Source organism: Cyanistes caeruleus, chromosome 6 (assembly GCF_971803275.1).
Source record: "Cyanistes caeruleus chromosome 6, bCyaCae1.hap1.1, whole genome shotgun sequence".
NCBI lineage: Eukaryota > Metazoa > Chordata > Aves > Passeriformes > Paridae > Cyanistes > Cyanistes caeruleus.
This window is the reverse complement of record NC_141706.1, coordinates 52,323,245-52,343,722: the sequence shown is the minus strand read 5'-3', so window position 1 is coordinate 52,343,722 and position 20,478 is coordinate 52,323,245. Positions and strand designations below refer to the sequence as shown.

Genomic DNA, 20,478 nt, shown 5'->3' with positions numbered 1-20,478 from the left:
TTCTTGTCAGTACCAGTCCACCAGCATAGAAGAGTGTTCAGAAAGCATCCAGTATTTAGAGAAATCAGTAAAGTTTGAAAACTAGTCCTGTGCAAACAATCAACATTAAGTTAGAAGGAAGTGTACTTCATTACAAGCAAATAATTCTACTACTTGGAACTAAGAGTGGTTATGGCAAACGGTTAGAGATTGTCATGGATGTATTAAAAAATATTAATAGCTATTGAATGCATCATGAAAAAATTCTCAAGCATATCTCATGAAAGACTGATAGAAGTATTTCTCCACATATTGCCTAAAATACGAAAGTTCTCCTGCTCTCGTGTGAGAGTTTCCTCTTGCCAGCAATTGAATCAGTGATGTAAATTCAGCTCAGACAGCCTAGCAGTAAGAGGCTAGTTAAACTATGGGTTTAGTGTTTACAGTTGTCAAATTATGTTCAATTTTGGGATATTTGAATGAGTTTAACTTTGACAGCTGTGGTAGTTTTGTTCTTTTATTATGTTCAGCCAACTTTTCTGAAATGCAAATATAAAGCATTGCAAAGAAATGCATTTTAACCAATTGATTTTTCTATGCAAGTTACTTTCTGTTTTCTTTTTTGGACATTTTCCAGTTTTTACAGTGCTTTTAATATGTATGTGTGAACTACTCATAAAAGTAATGTGTTCTGCTTAAATAATTAAATTCTCATTTTGAACAGCATCTTCTGTCCTCAAGAAAATACAGAAGAAGCCTTACTGTTGCTGCTTATTAGTGAATCTATGGTAGGTAAAATACAGTGAATATGCATTTGTTGAACGTGTGTGCTTTCCTTGTTTTTTGTGTTTGTTTTCTTGTTTTGGTTTTTTTTTATTTTTTTTAAATTAAAATAGGACTTCTTTTTTCCCCCATACCTTTTTCTTGTCTTTCATTTTCTTTTAGGGTGGCAGGCAGTTATTTCAAGTTTTTGTTCTTCTGAGCCATTGAGATAAGGTCTGCAAGTGTTAGGGAGTTTTTCTCCTTTGGTCTGGCTGTGCCTAGCCTTCTTCCAGCCATAGGCAAGTGAGCAATCCAGGTCCTTCATTCGGCATCAAATATCAGTATGAACCACTGTGCTGTTCAAACAGACACAACATCTAAGTTATTTTTGTTGTAAAAAGCAAATCAAAAACTACTAGAAGAGCATAATAAACATCATCAAAAAATACAGTATACATTACATAAGTAATGTGAATATACAAAAGTTCCATTATACATTAAACTTCAGTTACTCAAATTTGTAAATGATTTTTGATGATACTGACATTCATTCTTTGCTACTGGATTATTTTTAAATGTCCCCATTTCCTCAATAAATGATTCCTTTCAGTGGTCTCCTTGTACCCTTTAACAACCTTCCATGTTTTCTGCTAGTTATCAATCAACTGTCACATACATTCTCATACCATGTCAGTTTTATGTTCTCAGACAAAATGAAATGCTGGAGCTTTTGCTGTTTTTGTAACAGTCTCAGGCATCATGCTGCCTGTCTCACTGCACATCAATGAGATGTAGTCTTTTAAGTTCTAGAGGTGATTCAAATGCTTACATGTTTTGGCATAATTTCTGTTTCTTTACAGTTAAATAGGATCAGAACATTTTAGTGAACATTGTGCTAGTTTAACTGTTTTAAAGTGGCAGATACTTACATTGTAGGGCTACCTGCTTCCTAGTGATTTGCCTTGCAATATTTGTGCCAGAATCTGGGAATTCTGTCTGGATTCTGATTCTTGTAGTACTGAAAAATCGGCTGAGGAAACATTTCCACGTATCTTATGTTGGTTTTGCTGCAGTATATACTTTCCACTGAGAGGTGCTGCCTGTGTCTGTATAATGTGTCTGAGCAGCAGTGAAGATGTAGAGAATTCTGATGGGAACTGTGGTCTTGCTGTGAAGTGAAAGCAGTCCCAGTTCTGCAAGATCTGGCTACTGATTGCTGTGTTTGCATGTGTAGTTCCTTTCATATCATCATTAAGAAGCCAAAAACCAAATTAAAAGTACTGCCTTGTTAAGTGTCATTTCAGGTTACTTACAGCTTTTCCTTTGTGAATCAGATCTGCCTAATTATATCAAATGCTGTCACTGTAGAGCATATACCTTTAGCAAGCTTTCAATTTTATTTTTTTTACAGTAATTATTGCAGATTATTTCAGGCAAAAGAGTTTGTTTCGGGGGAGTATAAAGTCTTTGACATGATTGACTTACTTTGGCTAAGTAATTTGTTCAAATTACTTTTGGAGGGGGTAAAGGGGAAGATTGAGCATAAAAATATTCATAATTACAAACTTACTTTTCTGAGAGTTGGGACCTGTTATTTCAGCTTCAGTGCATGCTAACTTTCTAGGTGTAGTAGTTGTGAAATAGTAAGTGATTTATGATTCTGGAACCAGTATTTGGGGAAGAAATAACACATAGGGAAGACTAACAGTTGGTGTTTTGCTATACTACTGTGTTAAAGTAGTATGATCCCTTACTTGCGCTGTCTGTGAATTAGTAAGAAAACACCCCAATCAAGGCCAGGTTGGACAGGGCTCTGAGCAACCTGGTCTGGTGGAACAGGTCCCTGCCCATGACGGGATGATCTTTAAAAGATCCCTTCCAACCCAAACCATCCTGTGGTTCTATGTTAACAGTGCATGTATGTGTTGCTGCTTGTCAGGTGAGTTGTGGTAACAGAATCACAGAATGATTATATTTGGAAGGGACTTCTGGAGGTCATTTTGTCCAGCCCCCTTGCTCACGTGGGGCCATCTGAAGCAGGCTGCATTTCTGTCCAGACATCTTTTGAGTATCTCTAAGGAGAGAGATTCCACTTCCTTAGCAGCCTGTGCCACTGCTCATTAACCCTCACAGCAAAAAAAAAAGGTTCCTGATCTTCAGAGGGGACCTGCAGTGTTTCAGTTCATGCCCATTGCCTCTAGTCCTGTCACTGGACACCACTGGCAGGGGCCTGCTCCTTCCTTGTATATCCCTTCAGATATCTGATAAGGCTTCCCCCCTGAGCATTGTCTTTTCCAGGCTGAGGAGTCACAGCTCTCTCAGCCTTTCCTCATAAAAGAGATACTCTGGTGTCATCCTAATACTACAGAGTCCTATACTTCTTGGTTTCTCTCTGGTAGCTCCATGTCTCTTGTACTAGAGAGTCCAGAACTGGATCCAGTACCATAGGTGTGGCCTCACCAGTACTGAGCCAGAGGGGAAGGTTCACTGCCCTCAACCTGCTGGCAACACTCCTGCAGATGCTGCCTTGGCTATCGATAGCCTTTTTTCCAGCTTCGGCACCTTGCTGGCTCCTGCTCGCCTCAGGTGTTCACCAGGACTGCCAAGTGCTGTCAAGCTGCCTTTGAGCTGGGGAGCACCCATGTATGGTGCCTGGGTTTGTTCTCTCCCAGGTGCAGGATTTTGCTGAAGGTTCCTGTCAGCTCATCCTAGCAGCCTGTTGAGGTCCCTCTGGATGGCAGCACAGCCCTTTGGCATATCAATTCAGAAAAGCATGCTTGGGATCAGGCTCGGTGTCAATCTCTGGGACACACTGCTAGTTACTGGCTTCCAACTAGACTTTGTGTCACTGATCACCACCTCCTGGGCTCAGCTTTGTGTGAGATTCTTAACCAGTGGAAAAATGTCTGAACAGATCCTTCCTTCCTCTGAGGCTGCACTGATTTACACTGCTCAACTGTGTTACAGGCTCGAAGTGTGTAAGTGTGGCCAGATGACACATTGCAGTTTAACTGTCACCTTAGAGTGTCTGAGGCCATGGCAGCTCTGAAATACTGAGCACTTAAGTTCCTACGTACTTTCTGTTCTATAATTATCAAGAAAATGATTGATCAAACACACAAGATATCTATAATAATTAAGAGACATCCTTGTGCATTGGCATTGTCAACCACTGTTTCACAAGAAGTGCTAGTTCACAGCTTGTTCAAAACTTGCAAGGAGCTGAGTCAAATAGTGATTAGAGGTGGAGTTAAAAATAATTTCTTGAAGTTCACTAAATATTTATGCAGTGTAAAAAGTAAAAGCCAAGGACTTCTTGATCAAAAGAAAGCAAAATATCTGTCTAGGGGTGTATGTATGTGCATGTGTGGGGTTGTTTCAAATGAAAGTGTGGATTATTCAGTTGATAGTTCCTGAGATGTCTGTGTATTTTACACTCCATGTATCTCTTTGAAAAATTTTCAAGATTTAATTATTCTGAAAGATTTAATTATTCTTTTAAAGAAGTACTGAATTTGTTCAGAGCTTAAAATGTTACCCTGTTAAACTGGAGAAAAAATTTATTATCTCTTATTGTATGCCATTTTTTACATCTGAAAGAGGGGAAAATTAGCTTCCTATTAAAATTTAGTGTTTTTAAGTAAATGTACTAAGGGGGCCATGCCCTGTGAAATTAAAAATAAGGAGGGGGATAAGGAGAGAGAAGTATCTTTGCTGATTGCAGACTACCAGATATACTAGCATTTGTACCAACAGGAATATTAAACACCAAGAAAACTAGAAATATATGGCATAGCAAGATAATGTGTTTTCAGAGGCTTATGGTAAAGTGGGAGAAGCACTGGGTAGTTCAGTGAGGTACTAACTACTCTGAGACCTGAATTTTGTTCTTTTCTCTTGAACATGATTTCTCTGTGAACACGGTCAATTCATTGAATCCATTTTTAGCTCAGCTTTCTTCCTTCCCAAAAGGAACACTTTACTTAAGGAATTAGGTTTGCCATGTACCTTTCACGAAACACGTTTGAAAGTACAAACCCTTGTTGCAAACACAGCCTGGTTCCAAAGCTGTGCCCAGAACCAGGATCAGTTTTCACTTCTCGGTAGTAACTCCTGAAGGTGATTGTGGGTTATTCTGGGCATGTTACCATTCCCAAGTGAGATGATAGTGTCATAATGCTGTGAAAAGGAATTGATTGCCTTATTTTATGAAAGATGGAATAGAGGATTTGAAGATCCTTTTAATATGTTTTACTAGCACACAAAAAATAAAAAGAAATTTTCATAGATGAATATCCATTATATTGAAAATATACCTTTTTTTTTTTTTTTCTGAGAACTCATCAATAATTTTAAATGCATTACTTAGATCATGGAATTAGAATGAAGTAATTAAAAATAGGTCCATGCAGAAACATCAATCTTGCCACTAACATATAAAATTGGTAATTCTTTCTATCTGTAAGTTAGTATCAGATCTCTTTGTATCCCTTATAGCAACTACTGACTATGAGATTGAGTAGAATGGTAGTTTCTTGAGTGAAAATATAGCTTGAATTATAGTGGTTGACTTGGTTTCTTTGTTTGTTGTGTTTCAGGCTAACCGTGACGCTGTACTGAGCAGAATACCAGAACACAAGAATGATCGCATCATCAGTTTGCAAAGTGCATCTGTAGTCTATGATTTACTTACAATAGCCTTGGGAAGAAGAGGCCAATATGAAATGCTTTCAGAGGTTTGTTGATTGCAGTGAATATTCATCTGTGTCTTGTTGCTGTTTTCTGTTAATCATGTTAATTGTGGTAGTAAGAAAGGGCTGAAACAAATATAGGACACTTATTCTGACTGCTTTATAAATACAGGAGGTAGTTTCAACTTGGAGTGTTTGGTTGGTTTGGTTTTTTTAGATGAGGGTTTTTTGTTTGTTCATTTGTGTGTTTTAATCTAGCATCTTTTAGTCTAGCATCTTTGTAGTAATATTCCAACAAAATTGTATGTATATTCTTTTGAAATTTTCTTTTTTAAAAAAAGAAAACAATTCCACAATGAAAAATACTTTCATTACAGAATAATTAAAATGTATTTGTAATATATACATGAAGCATATATCCTGAATATGAAAAAAATCATCTTATGAAGATCTGATATACAATAAACAATACTTACTTTAGCATACAGATATTCTAGATACACAGCTGCAGCAGGATCTTATCAGTAAATTATTAGAACATCTCATTTCCTCTTATCTTTGTCATCCAAAGCACAGAAAAACATAAGGAAAACATAGACTTTAAGAATCTCTTACAGTTTAATGAGTAGAGGATATCTGCCCTCAAATTCTGCTGCTGATAGTCAGTAACTTTTATAATTTGAAGTATTACAATAAACACATATTCAGAAATGTTAAAACATTCTGTTCAGTTATATAATAGGCATTTAATTTTTTAGGGCTTCATTCTCTTTGAGCTGATTTTGATTGCTGTAGTGGAGTTGTTGTAGATTAAATCAGAAATTGGGAAATTATTCTAACTATGGAAATGGTATTCACCCACCAGTTCCAATATCTTATTGCTGCCTTCTGGTTTTGCTATAGCTGATTGCTTACAGAAGTAGTTGGTTGTTACATAAGAATATTAAATGATCAAAAATCTGTCTCATCCTTGTTAAACTGTTCTAATGCCAAGTCACGTTCTTGTTCACATTCACGTTAAGTGAAAAGGGTTCATGTTTCTATCAAGTTTGTATATAATGGGCTTTCAATTTCTTAGGGCATCTTCAACTCGATGAAGGAATTTTGTATTGTCAATTCTGTCCTAAATTCTATCCTAAATAAACGTACTCTGATTGTAACCAAGTTTGTTTTTAAGCTTTGTAGGATGTATAATACTGAGCTTGTAAGTATCCTACTAGAAGAGATGTCTTTCAGACCAGAAATTTTCCTACATTTTCCTAATTTCATCTTTCAGCTCCCTAACTTCAAGCATACAGTTTTTGGGAGACCATAGTGATAAACAACCAAATTCAGTTAAGTGCTTGACATAGCCTGTTCATATAGTGATTTGTGATTATTTACAAGGTGATATCAACAATGGCATTTTCTGTGGGAGAGGGATTGTGCTGAATGTGTTTTCAAGTGGTTAAGTCAGTTGCGATTATCCTGAACATTAACTTCCAGCGTGTCTGGTGACTACTGCTTGTTGTGTATTTCTTGTTAGAAATCTGTAGGTCTTTGAAATTCCTTGTTGTGACTTTGTTCAGAAGAACCCAGTGTAAGAGGTGTTCGTGTTCTTGCAAAGGTCACAAATATCCATCCATTTATCCCTCACCCCAGCAAACACTAAGGGCCAGTTTTGTCGTCTTACAAAGAAAAGAAAAACCACATGTCACTTTTCTTACTGAGCAGGGCCAAGTAAATAGAACTTGAAGTTAGGTAAAAAAGGAATGGTAGATATTAGCATGTTCAAACTCAAGCCTTTCAGGATAATTTACGGTTGTGTCCTGTGCCCTTATAATTGCAAAATTATAAAACCCTGAAGTAGCAATTTCTGAAACCACATTTTCTGCAGTTAGAATTGGTAATTCATTTTTAATTGAGCAAGTTATAGAAAATAAATTTTATGTTTTTTGCAGTACAGTGAGCCATCTCTGTCAAGTATCTAAAATAAAAGAAGCAATCACACATAAGTTGTTTCTTTCTGTGTTCTTTTTGTTTCCACTTATGAAAAGTCCAATAAAAAAATAAATTCTATCTTACTTTTCATAGAAGACATTTAATTAACTTACTACACATGCAATTTGACAATGAACCTTTGGCAGCAATATTAGAAAGTATTTCTAAATCATGTAAAATCATAAAATAATTTCTTTACAATAATTAATGAAAATTCTATTACGTAATAGTTTTGATACTGGACATTGTGTAGTAGGATAAATTCTAGCATACATTACTTACATGTAGCAGATAATGCACTTCTGTTTTGTTTCCTCTTCAGTGCTGTGCTTTGCTTCAGATTCTGGTGTAGCGTGGAAACACACTGCACACCTGATAGGGCTTTCTGTAATGTTAAGGCCGAGTTTGTATGGGAAAAATAATTCATGTTTTTATGGTTCAGCGTATACCCTGTAGCTGTCAGAGCAGAAAGCTGCTTCATGTAATTGGACCATGCAGACTAGAAAATTAATTCCTAAATTTATCAGTTTATTCCAGGAAAGTGTTTTACCTTTCTACTATATAGAACTGGTCAGATTAGTTAAATTTAACCTAGTAAAATAAAATAATTCTTATTGACAACAGCAGGTACGAAACATTCAAAATAAGCATATAATGCTAATTTCATTTTTTAATCCCAGTGTATTAATAATGAATTTCCTTTTGGCATTCAGTTAGTTCACTTAAAATCTCAACAGAATATGGAGTGTGAAATTAAAATTTTTACAAATAGAAATAATACTTCAAGATGAATCTTTATATATCACCCCTCCTTTTAAATGGTACTTGCAAATGCTTGTGGTACCACTGCGTATTAAGTACTTACAACTTAGGAAGAGAGTGTGTACAATTTTCCTTTTCTCTCAAGACTTATCTCCTTCTTTTTACAGATGGTATCTTCAGTGGTATTCATCATTCCTTCTTTCAGACTACATAATACAGTACCAGCAGGAGTATTTAAACAAGCATAGTAAATGGGAAATCTGTGTTCTTCTACATTCTTTTCCATATAAAATCTGGCAGCTATTTTCATGTATTTGAATAATTTAATTTTTTTATTACATGTATGTTAGATAAGAGTCTATAGAAAAATCTTAATACTAGTATATATTCTCAGTAATTGAATAATACCACCTTAAATAACAATTTTCCCCCCATATTTAGTGTTTAGAAAGAGCCATGAAGTTTGCATTTGAAGAGTTCCATCTCTGGTATCAGTTTGCATTGTCCTTGATGGCAGCAGGGAAAGTAAGTCTGATTCTTTTCAAATAATTCTTGTATTGATGGCATTTGATAACAATATTTAGCACTTAAATAATTTTTGTCTGTAGTGTTTTTGAAAATAATTCTAATCCTTGAATCAACTAAGTATGCCATAGGTCTGAATTTATTCCAAGTGCTGTACAATGAATGTTGTTATTGGAATAGTTTCTAACTTAGGTGATGATAACAACTGTCTTGCCAATAATCTTAAAATAAGCTGATTGAATACAACCAGTGATTTATACTAGATTCTATTATCCTGTAAAACTTGTTTAAGTGTGCTTTTGATGACTTAATTTATTTTATACTTAGGTACAAATTAATGCTGATTCGTGATGCTCTTCCTTTTTTTTTCCCTTTGGAAATTTCTGACTTTATCTTCTTTAACATTGCTGCCTTTGAGACTGTATTCTGTGCAACTAATGGATTTTTAAATAAAATTATAGAAACAAGGAACTTAACTTTGAGATGAAATTCTGTTTTCAGTTCTTTTTGCTTTTTGTCATCATGTTACAGAAAATACATTCATTATGTAATGTAAACAACTAATTTTCTAAAATATCATTCCCAGTGGGGATATTTCGCTTATTTTAAGAATGGGGCAAAGGAATGTATTTTCCTTAGAAGATATTTTAGAAGCACATGGGTTCTAAAGAGACTTGGTTCTTTTTCCAACTCTATTTACTTTGAGTTATCTTCCAAACTCTGTTTGGATGGAGGCAAGTAAGTTAAAGAGGAGCAGTGCCATTCTCTTATATCAGACCTATTCCTGTGTGCTGTTTTAACTCCCAAAGAACACTAAAACACTGCTTGTTTAGAAAACTCTGTCCCATTCCTTCTCTTTCATTTGCCTGGCTCAAATGCTGTGAGTTTACAGGCCTAGCAAAATTTTGAATGCATCTCCAATCTCTGTTGTGAATTGTGTACCAGTGGAATTACATTCTTAGCAGACATTTCTCTGGCGATGCTTAATGAAAGTTGGTAGGAGTTAAATAACAATAGCAGCGCCCCAAGTCTTGTCTTTTCACTGGCTTGAGGAGCTTTGACCAATTGTGTAGTAATGCCAACAAAATGTGTAGTAATGTCTCCTTCACAAAGGAAAAATGTAGTAAATTTGTAGGAATTTCTATCTGTGAAACATATTTATGTTTTTAGTAATTTTAATGGAAAATGTTTTAAACAGTCTGCTCGAGCTGTTAAAGTCTTGAAGGAATGTATACGTTTGAAACCAGATGATGCAACTATTCCACTCCTTGCTGCAAAGCTCTGCATGGGATCTCTGCACTGGGTAAGCTTTGCCCTCTGTCTTTTCAGCAAGAACTGTACTAAAATCTTGATTTAGAGATGTAGCAAAGACTTTTGCACAGTGACTACCTGCACTTGGGCATATCTAAAAACACAGCATGGATATGTATATGCACATGTACATCCCTGTTTGAATGGCTAATTTGAAATACTTGCCAGTGGTTATGTTTATCAAAGTAGCATATTCTGATACTGGTTTAAGACATAGCTTAAAATACATGGTAATTGAAACGTTGGATCAAAAATGCAAGATATAATTATATTATTTTCCGCAAGAGGAAAATAACTTTCTGGAAGATAATGAGCCAAATCTCTTATAATCAAGAGCCTCTTCTGGTGATACCATGTTTGCAGGCAACTGTGGTTTATGAATTTGTAGTAGGGACAATTGGGTATTTTAGATAAACTTGAAATGGGTCTATCTGTACAAAAATCATTAAAGTGATCAAAGATCATCATGCTGTTTTCAAGATAGTTGTGTAATTTTTAGAAGAATGAGTATATTTAAAAAAGAAAGAAAAGAGAAGAGAAAGGTCACATATAGAAATTGAGAAAGTGGTGTAGTAGCACAAACATGACTTGTTGAGGCTGACAAAATACAGTCCTAATTAAGGTATATCCTAGTTCTGTAAGTTGTTCTCTATGGATTGGGTCCATATGGAGTAGCTTACTGTACTTAGCATTTACAGTCACTGGAATGGATTCAGATGGGCTTTTTTTCCTTTCTAGATTATTAAATAGTGTGCTAGCATGGCAGTTAAACCTTGATTTTTTACGTGTTTCTTGGTTTGTGAGTTTGGATCCATTCAGCAATGCAGTATTCGAGGCAGAGTTCTGCATGGATATACTGGTTTTTTTACAGGGTTAGAGCCATAGTTCTTGTGATTGATTTTTCAAAATAGATGGTTCATGGGTCAAGAACTCTATTTATAAAGTGCAAAAATGGTAGTTGGCATATATGGACCAGAAATACCTTTTTTATTAAAAAAAAAAAACCAAACCAAAACAAAAAAGGCAAAAGCACAGTAAGTGTGCTTTGTGCCAGATTTCTCTCAATCATAGGAATAGGCTTAAAATCTGTGATATTTACTCAGTATTTAGCAAGAAATGCAAGTCTAATGGAAAATGAAATAGTCCTTCAAAGCAATCATGTCTGAAATTTTAACAAGTTCAGTGTGCATAATACACATTCTGAGCATTCTTATCATTATAATATAAGATGTAGCTAGTTTTTGACTTATGTGGATGTTTTGTAATATTTTCAGTTGGAAGAAGCTGAAAGATTTGCCAAAGCAGTTGTTGATCTTGGGGACAAAACGTCAGAGTTCAAAGCAAAAGGCTACTTAGCACTGGGATTGACTTACAGTCTGCAGGCCACTGATGGTAAGATAGGAATAAGCATTCACATTTGGAAATTCCCATGCTGCCTAAAAAAGGCTACCTGGCAGAATGGTAGACATTAAAGCTTCTGTGTGAAACTGTTTTATCAGTCAATGTATTAAAGCTTCTTCAGTTAGTGTGTGGAATGATATCTCATCATCGTTTGCATCACTGATTAAATATATCCTTTTTAGCATCTTTGCGAGGGGTGCAAGAGGTCTTGCAGAGAAAGGCTCTTCTTGCATTTCAGAGGTGAGTGGGTGTTGATCTTTCCATTTTCTCCTGCTATATGTAGTGCAAAGCTTTTGTTGTATGCTAAAAAGAGAGACTTGTAAAAGATAATGTAATGACAGCTTCACCTCTGGGAGTCTCCCATCATGAGAACAGAATGTATTTCTTTAGCATTTATTTCCATCATTTTCTGCCAACATTATCCAAATTGATTTATAAGGATTTCCTTTTATTTAAAGATATTTGTGTTGCTCTCTAGTATAAAAAATTTGCTCAAATATTCTGATCTAGGTGGAAAAAAACCACACAATGTAAGGTTTCAAGTCGTGGTTCAATGAGATAGTGATTCTAAGAGCTGGCCACTGATCAGATTGTATCGGAGGCCTTTGCAATTATTTCTGTAGAAACAGAGCAATAATTGAGGCCATGCTGCTGGGGCTGAGGGGTGAAGTGCAAGTTTTGAAATAGTCAGCAAGGGGAAAATGAAAATTCTATCTGGAAATATAACAGTGTAGGCAATGACAGTGCAAATGTCATCTTCCAAGTGCATTACCTGGAAGCAGTGCCATTGGAGATGACAGTAGTTCATTCTCATGGACTCTGCAAACGAAATGACAATAAACAGGTGAATGAGAACATTTCTGCCCTAATTATAGAAGAAACAAATCTTTATGACAAAACTGGCAAAAGTGCTGCAGCTTCTAAAGTGTGTATTTTATGTTTATATACCCTTGAAAACCCTTCTTTGCTGAGATAAGCTTAGATGTAGGGAAACAGTTTTGTGCTTTAATATGAAAATGAGTTTCTGCCTTTTTTGGTGGTGATTTTGTATCTGAGGGTATAGGGTTGAAAAAGTGTTTTGCGGCTAACTCTAGAGCGAGGCTGGTATGTGTTGGTCCTTCTTTTTTCTGTCTTGTCTTAGTAATTCCTCTGTATGTAAATATGTTTTAACATCCCTTTGCTCTTCTCTTCCCTAGTGGTTTTAATTAGTTTTTTTCCTACTTCTGGCCAGTAAAAGTGCATTGCCAGGTCATGTCAATATTAATTTTCTTATCACTGTGAAATTACTCTTTCTCAGTCTCTGTTCAAATATTGTTGCTTGGTAGGGAGTTATGTTGTCTTTCACCCAGCACACCAGTCGTGCCTACTTTCTCTTACCACATCTGAATAATATAAGTTTTCCAGGAGATGGAAGTTGGATTTTCTGTCTTCTTCCAGTTTATAAAGCAAGCAGCCTGTACTGGACTCAGTATTTTGATCTGCCTTTTTTTTTTAATATTTTTTTTTTGTGGATTTTTAAGATCACCTGACTAGAGGGCCAATTCCTGAAGAAATAGAGGTCCTGGAGAAATACAATTACATTTTGCACCTGAGCCAGATTTCAAGGCTTACCAATTTGTGATGGTGGCCATTCAAGAAGGTGCTTGTTGCTCTCCTCATGCAGTACTGAGGGGGTGTTTGTTTCACTAATTTTTTTTTTTTTAATTTTGGATGACTTTCAGTGCTTTTCCTGTGGTTGGTGTGAACTGAAGTTTCACAGAACTTACCAAATGGTAGATAGATAGTAACAGCTTTATTCTTTCACTATCTGAAGCTTGGGTGACTGAAGAAGTGCTAAGTAAAAATCTCTTGTTCTTGTTAATATTGCTTAATTTGTGAATTTAAGTTAAAAAAATGAGTGGTCCCTGATAGACTTTACCTGTGCATCTAGTTTCCAATTTAAAGGTGAAAATAACAAAATATGGAGCAGTCCCCTAATATCTTAAAATTTCTTGAAGCATGTTGGGGGTAGTTACTAAGCTAATGGACCTGTACAGCTGTTTGGACTTAAGACAGAAATCCACAGGTCAGAAGCAGAAGGTTCTCTGTGGTTTTAGTGGTTTAAAGGTCAGTTTTGATGATTCCTCCCAACAGAAGTGACTCACTAGACATTCCAAAGATGATTATTGCACATTATAGCTCTAAATGTGACTCTGTTAAAAAAATGCAACAAATGTAAATAAAAAAATAGTTCCAGGCTTCCTGCCCAGTACTTACTACACATCATTTTGGGGTACAGCCATAATATGTTTTTTTGTCCTTATGCTCAAGCATCCCCTGCTAAAAAGCTCTTATCTTGCAGCAGAAAGATTGTATTACAGGGGGAAATAGGAGAGTGTATTACTAGAACCACTTTCCATAGGACAGGAAAATTACTAAGACTCAAAGTGTGCATTTGACCAAAATATGAAATAGAAGAGAACAAACATAATTTTTTTTAAGGTGAAAAAAAGTTGATATACTTCATCTCCTTAAAGGCATGGTGTTCTTGGGAATTCATGTTTGTATTTTTTCCGCTTCTTTTCTGTGAGAAAACTTCATTTAATGAAATTTTCTTATAAATATTTTAAGTAATGACATCTAGTGTTTGTTTAAGAGTATAATTTATTTTAAGAAATATTTTGTATTAAATATTTTTTAAGATTTAAGTTAAGAAATTGCATCATTATTTTTCTATTAAAAATGATTTTTCATGTCTCAAGGTGCTTCCTTTAAATCAAGGATTGTTGAGAATTATAAGAAAAGTAGCTGAAATGACCCAAAATATGAGTATACATGTAGTGAAGAGATCTGAATATGAATAAATTAATATATATGCATTTATGGGTATATCTAACCTTTCTGAACAGAGGGAAAATTCATTTTTTTGTTTTGTTTCTTTTTAAGGGCTCACAGTTTGTCTCCAATGGATCATCTGGCAGCATTTTACTTAGCACTGCAGCTTGCCATATCCAGACAGGTTAGTTATGTTTTAAAAGTGCAGCATCATGCTGTCATATGAAGATTAGAATTTGTATCTGTTGATGAATACAGATGAAGATTTCTTAAATTAAAACCTGGTTTTATATATATATATATTATATATATATATACATGGAAAAAATCCTGAAATAGTCTCTTCAAACACCTTCAGTCTTATGCAATTCTCCAGACTTCTGACAATATTTCCAGTTATAGGATCAGAAATAAGACAGAAATGATTCCACTTCAGCCTTTATGTTGCTAGACAGAGAAAGCAAAAGTCAGTTTTTACAGTGTTTTTACCTATTATGTAGGTCTGATCTCTGCTCAGATCCTGGAGAGTGGAACTCTTGAATCTAGTCTTTAACGATCTTGCCACTGCTTACACCTTGAGTACCTGCTAATATCTGTGCCCTTCCTGAATTCCTGTGTGAAGCTTGGTTATTGAGGACAACATTACAAAACCATGTTTGAGAAAAGTGGAAAGTATTTTAATGCCATAAAAGAGATCAGAGCTTAGTCCAGGTTGTACAGCTGTTACATTTAAGGCTTTCTACCATACATATAATGAATTTGGATAATATGGAACTGCTTTCTGTATATCATGGTAAGCCTCTTCTGATGTCATGTTTATTTCAGAAAGTAGCCCTGAGCACAGTTACTTACATTCTATAGTGACTACTTTTCATTGCTAATGAGTAGCACAGAACTTGGACTATGTCATGTTAGAGTGGAATGGACTGTCACTTTAGTAGCACTAAATATTTTTGAGGAGCAGGCTATGACTCTATACAGTCTGAATTCCAAAATTCTTGTGTTGCTTAATTAAATTTCTTGGTTTTAACACTTACTGTGTTTACTTTAAAAAGAAGCTCAGGCAGCTAAGGAGATAATGAAATTCTACATGAAGAAAAGTTACTGTTGCTGCCTAACTGTACATTTCAGCTAAGCATTACAATGAAAATATTTTCAAAATCATATAGCAGCACAGCCAGGATTTGAAAGAGAATATTTTAAGGGACTGAAGGTAACTGTTTTATAGAAACATGTATCTTACTTTCCAGGTTAATATGTTATTTAATTTTTAATGTTCACTGTAGAGCATCAGGTCCATTTTAAACTTCTGAGTAGTGTCTTACAGGAGTGTATGGAATTCTGCATGTTACTCGGGTGAGCATTTTGAAAGTTTTATGGATGACAATCAAGTAAAAGGCAATACTTTTAATAGTGGTGCTTTATTTTTCTGCCTTTTTTTATTTTTTTAAATCAGATACCAGAAGCTTTGGGTTATGTTCGTCAGGCTCTGCAACTACAAGGAGATGATGCCAACTCTCTTCATCTCCTTGCACTCTTGCTATCAGCCCAGAAACACTATCATGATGCTTTGAATATCATTGATATGGCCTTGAGTGAATATCCAGAAAATTTTATGTGAGTGAATATCATCTTTCCTTTCTACACTTTCTCTCGTATTTATTTTTCCTGGATTTTCATCACATTCATTTCAAGAGGGGATGGATTTGAAGATGGATCTATTTTTTTTTTTCCAGCAGTCTTCTTTCCTGCCCATTTTTGTAGTCTGCCTTATTATAGTCTTGTTAAACAGTGATAAAGGATTTGATTTGGAAGGGAGATTAGAACTGGGTAGTTGATCTTACTTTGTTTTTTTCTACACCGTCTATGTAGATAAATTGTCTCTGTTGCATGCTTTGTAGTATGTTTGTATCTTCTATTTTATGCAGTATTGCAAGAAGGATAAACAGGACTTTACTGTTAGCTAGGATAGATTTATCCCATCCTATGGATAACTCCATGGATATTGTATGAATCTATTTTGTAAAATACATCATAAAATAGAGAATCTCATTTGCTTAGATAATGGATAATAACAGTCATCTGGAGTTGGCTGATGGACAACTAAATAAATGAACAGGGAGAAGCATGTTTGCTAAATGTTCTCTTGTTTAAGAAAGAAGTCATTCTTTCTGTTTATTTTTCATGTTAAGTACATCTTAACATACATTTGAATTTTGTAGTTTTGTGTGGGGTTTGTTGTTGCTGTTGTTTTTTTTGGTGTTTGTGGGGTTTTTGTTTTGTTTTTGTTTTGATTGGTTGGTTGGTTTCTTTAAAATTAATTTTCTTATGAAAATATAATAAAATTCTTTATAGGAAAATCTCTCAGGGATAGCTTCCATTAATTTCCAGTCTTCCACTTTGATGCTTTACCAGTTGTCACTAAGACTGTAATCCATAATATTACACATACCCTACATGCTTATTTGGACAATTTTTTAAATTACCTTATTCTTACATTATATATCATAATATATGATATATACCATAATATATACCAGCCTATATAATAAATTTTTATTATATCAGCCCACCAGAAAAACATGATTTCTTTAAGTATTGTTCATTTGAAAATAGAAGCTATAGTGGTTTTCCTTCCTGTTCCTTGACATTTCATGTCTCCATTTGACTGTCTCTATAAGATACTGTTGCCTTTTTCCTCACAAATCTGACCAGAACCTCTGTTGATATCACCTTTTGTCAGAACTTCTGTGGCTTGCAGCCAGTTCTGTGCAAAGGCTTTTGTTGTCTTTTGCTGTATTTCACTTCTTAGTTTATCTACACACCTATGACTTGTCTCGGTTCTTATCAGGGGCTTCTATACGTGTTTCACAATTTCAGAACTATGTTGCAGTTTCTCTTTCTCATCTGTTACTGACAAGCCCCTCAGTCCTAAGGAAAGCAGGAAGTCAAGGTTTGAGGGGCAATTGAAGTATCAGCTTCCTAATTTTATACTCCATTATTAAGACAAATATGTTCAAAGCACTTTGACTGTCATCTTTTGTCTGTTCTCATTTCATCTTCTGCCACTTAGTGGCATCTGCAACTGCTATGTGTCTCAGAGTAGTAATAGTCCAGAAGTTTTTCTGAAACTGTGATTTCAGAACTCCATATTGTTATGAGTGAACTCCCAATTATATTCATCTCTGTTGTAATGAGAGAACAAGGGTTTATTCAGTAAAATGTTTAAAAATACTCTTGTGAGCATTCAGAAGGTATTTATGGGTTTTTCAAACGTGGTTCATGGCTTTTCCATAGTAGTTTATACTGCAACTCTGGTTAAACATGCTGTCTGAGACTGATCTTTGTATTAATGTATGTATATATATATATTAATCATACAGGTCATAATAGTGGTTCTAAATTGGTCCTATTGTATAATACAGATTCAGTGGTGTTACAGTGTACTGCATTACAGTGTACTGGTACAGGGAATTTCTGAGGAATGTCTTGGCAGTAGGAATCACTATCAGATGCTGAAGGATCCAAGGTGAAACAGTTAAACGTATCTCTAGAAAGTCTCTCAGAGTCTTGTATTTAGTGCTGTCAAGTTGCCAGAGAAGTTGAAAATATGATTGAGATTTCTTGTCTGCTCTCTGCAATTGATACTGACAGTCAGACAGGCACATCTGGTCAATAATAAAAATTTGGATTGATTCTATCATGTAACTGGGTTATTTTTGCAAGGATTTATCAGCTTTTGAAAACTATATGTGGTGTTCTTGAAATGGTTGACAAATGTGTATGTGTGTATATATAAAATACAAAACACAGCTGTTTAGTGTATTGCTGAGTCCATGTTCTTTTGGCAACTTCTATAAACAATATAATCTCATGATATTTCCTAGTAGATTGGAAAGAGATCCTCTTGTGTTCCTCTACAGCTTGCTTATTTTTAGATACACTGAAACATTTCATTATTTACCTGTGGTGCTTTATTGGGTTTTGTAAACACTTCGGGTATCTTTATGCTTTATCTTTCAGCTATGTCTGCATTCCAGTGAGCTAAATACTACAGGAGTTCTCTTGGTATTCTCTGTATTTCTGACAGGATCCTTTACTCCAGCTTTATGCCAATCAATGCTGTGATGGCTCTGTGGCATAATAGATCTCTATACCTGGAATATTAAAGCACAGTGCTTGTGATATATTATTCCTTATTTCTTTCATTTCTTGTGCATTATTCCTATCTGCATACCTCTATGTGCTGTAATTGCACTGCTGCACTGAGTAGTACTGTTCTTGTTCTCTTCACAGCTGTATGGTTCTTTTTGTTTTGCATTTCTTTAAAAAGAATCCATATTTTCACACGTTTAATACTGCACCTTCTTAAAATGACAGAGGTTGCAAGGAACTTATAGGATACATCATGAATCATGCAGAGAAGCAGCTGCTTTCCAGCACTCTTTTGTTGTAATCAATTAGTAAATATGTTGTCTGTCAGTTTTTGACATTTGAAAACCTGGTGCATTCCTGGAGTTCATGTTTGATATTTAAAGTGCACAGCAAGCATATCTTTGGATCTGCAATTAATAATAACCTTCCTGCACTATAAATCTAGAGAGCTGGCCAATCAGATCATGATTTTGCCCTGGGCATCTTAGTAGAAAGAAATTCCTCGGAGCTAAATAATTCTGTCCCATCATTGTCTAAAGGAGTGGAGGCAATGAGCAAACACCCTGGACTGTTAGCAGCAAGGTACAGGTTTTTCTAGAGATGAACAAACATGCAGTTTGTTCTGAGATCTGAATAGGTATTGGGAAAACTATTGGCAAAAATCTAAGAAACCTGTAAAATTGAAATAGATATGTAATAATATTTTTTCACAGAAAAATTTTGAAATACATGAAATATTTTGAAAATAATGAAATTTTATATATACACACATACACATTTGTCAACCATATTTGCTGAATATTTATAGCACTATTTTTTTCAAACTTTTTGTAGGCTTTAATTGCTAGCTTCCTTATAAAGAAATCAGCTTTGTGAATAGAATCAATCTTTGAAGCCTTCTGCAATCTGAACATGCTTTAATCTGGGGACAAAAAGATCTCTAGACAAAAGGCTACTGAACAGATTAAGATACTGAAAAGATCATGAATATTGTACTCAGTATCAATACTGAAATGGGTGGGAATAAGGTGCCAACACTAATAAACCTGAATAGGTAATCCAAATCAGGTGTTACTGTGTTTGTGAAGTTCACTTTTTCTCCAGCTTGACCGGACTTTAACCCACAAATGATGCAGCTCAGAGTCCTAACCATCAAACTATGTGGGAAGCTGAGTGAGATGATCCCTTTCTCCTCCTGTAATAGAAGCAGAGATGTGCTGACCTGAATGCAAAGAGACTAGGCACGATGGAGCCACAATACATCCTAAATTGCTAAAGTACTTAGCCATGAGTGGGGCTTCAGGTCTAAGTAGCTTGGATTTTCCTTGAGTTTTATTTTTATTAATCCAGTGATTTCAATTCTGAATGTGTAAGCAGTCCCAGAGGTGTGCATTGCAGTCTGAGGGTGTGTTCAAGGTGATGCAAGATAACAGTGGTTGCACTGCACTGGTTCATGTTGGGCTCGCATTTCTCACACAATATGTATCATACATGAACAATTACCTGAGCAGCCTTATTTACAATATTTACAATATTCCCTCTTTTTTTTTATCTGCTTGTTACAAGGAATTTGTATTTTAGTAGTGTATTGAACGATGTGAAATCTTGAAGCAACACTTCTGTCTGTTTTTAATTCATGATTAGTCAAAAGTAGGTTCTCAGTCAAGAGAGACAGAGTCAGGTTTCTTAGCAAAGTACTTGGGATATTGTTTTCTTAATTTTAACTGCTCGGGGTTCCCTTATTTCAAATGCTGGGGCACTTCAAGATGAATATAATGCCTACAATTAGTGTAATTAGGCAAAATAAATAGTAAATTGCTAATTTTATGCTGAAAATTGGAACTGCAATGGATAGCAGCTGACAAGCTTTTAAAGTAGCAGAAGTAGGGAACAGCAGATGGGTTATTTGAGGAGTGCAACCATGTTATTTTAATGTTAAGTACACTCAAAAAGGAAAGGCATATGGTAACAGGTTTGAAGACAACTGAAGACTTAGTTCACAGTTTAAACATTTACATTTCTTGAAGTGTGATGGAAATTTTTTTTCTTCCAAGAATATTTCACAGAAGCATCAGGCCAATATGTCATTCCTCTGAAA

The 20,478-nt window shown here is 35.2% G+C and overlaps 1 protein-coding gene across 4 annotated transcripts in view; it reads left to right on the top strand.

Annotated features, from left to right (window-relative positions):
• The window catches only part of TTC7B (tetratricopeptide repeat domain 7B), a 121,614-nt gene that overhangs the window by 49,152 nt on the left and 51,984 nt on the right, over positions 1–20,478 (top strand). For all 4 annotated transcript variants that reach the window (XM_086893019.1, XM_086893017.1, XM_086893020.1 and 1 more), the window contains 8 exons: positions 704–767; positions 5,340–5,477; positions 8,616–8,699; positions 9,898–10,002; positions 11,285–11,402; positions 11,594–11,651; positions 14,337–14,409; positions 15,682–15,842. In XM_086893019.1, the coding sequence (XP_086749145.1) occupies positions 704–767; positions 5,340–5,477; positions 8,616–8,699; positions 9,898–10,002; positions 11,285–11,402; positions 11,594–11,651; positions 14,337–14,409; positions 15,682–15,842 (801 nt within the window). The remainder of the gene's footprint in view (positions 1–703; positions 768–5,339; positions 5,478–8,615; positions 8,700–9,897; positions 10,003–11,284; positions 11,403–11,593; positions 11,652–14,336; positions 14,410–15,681; positions 15,843–20,478) is intronic.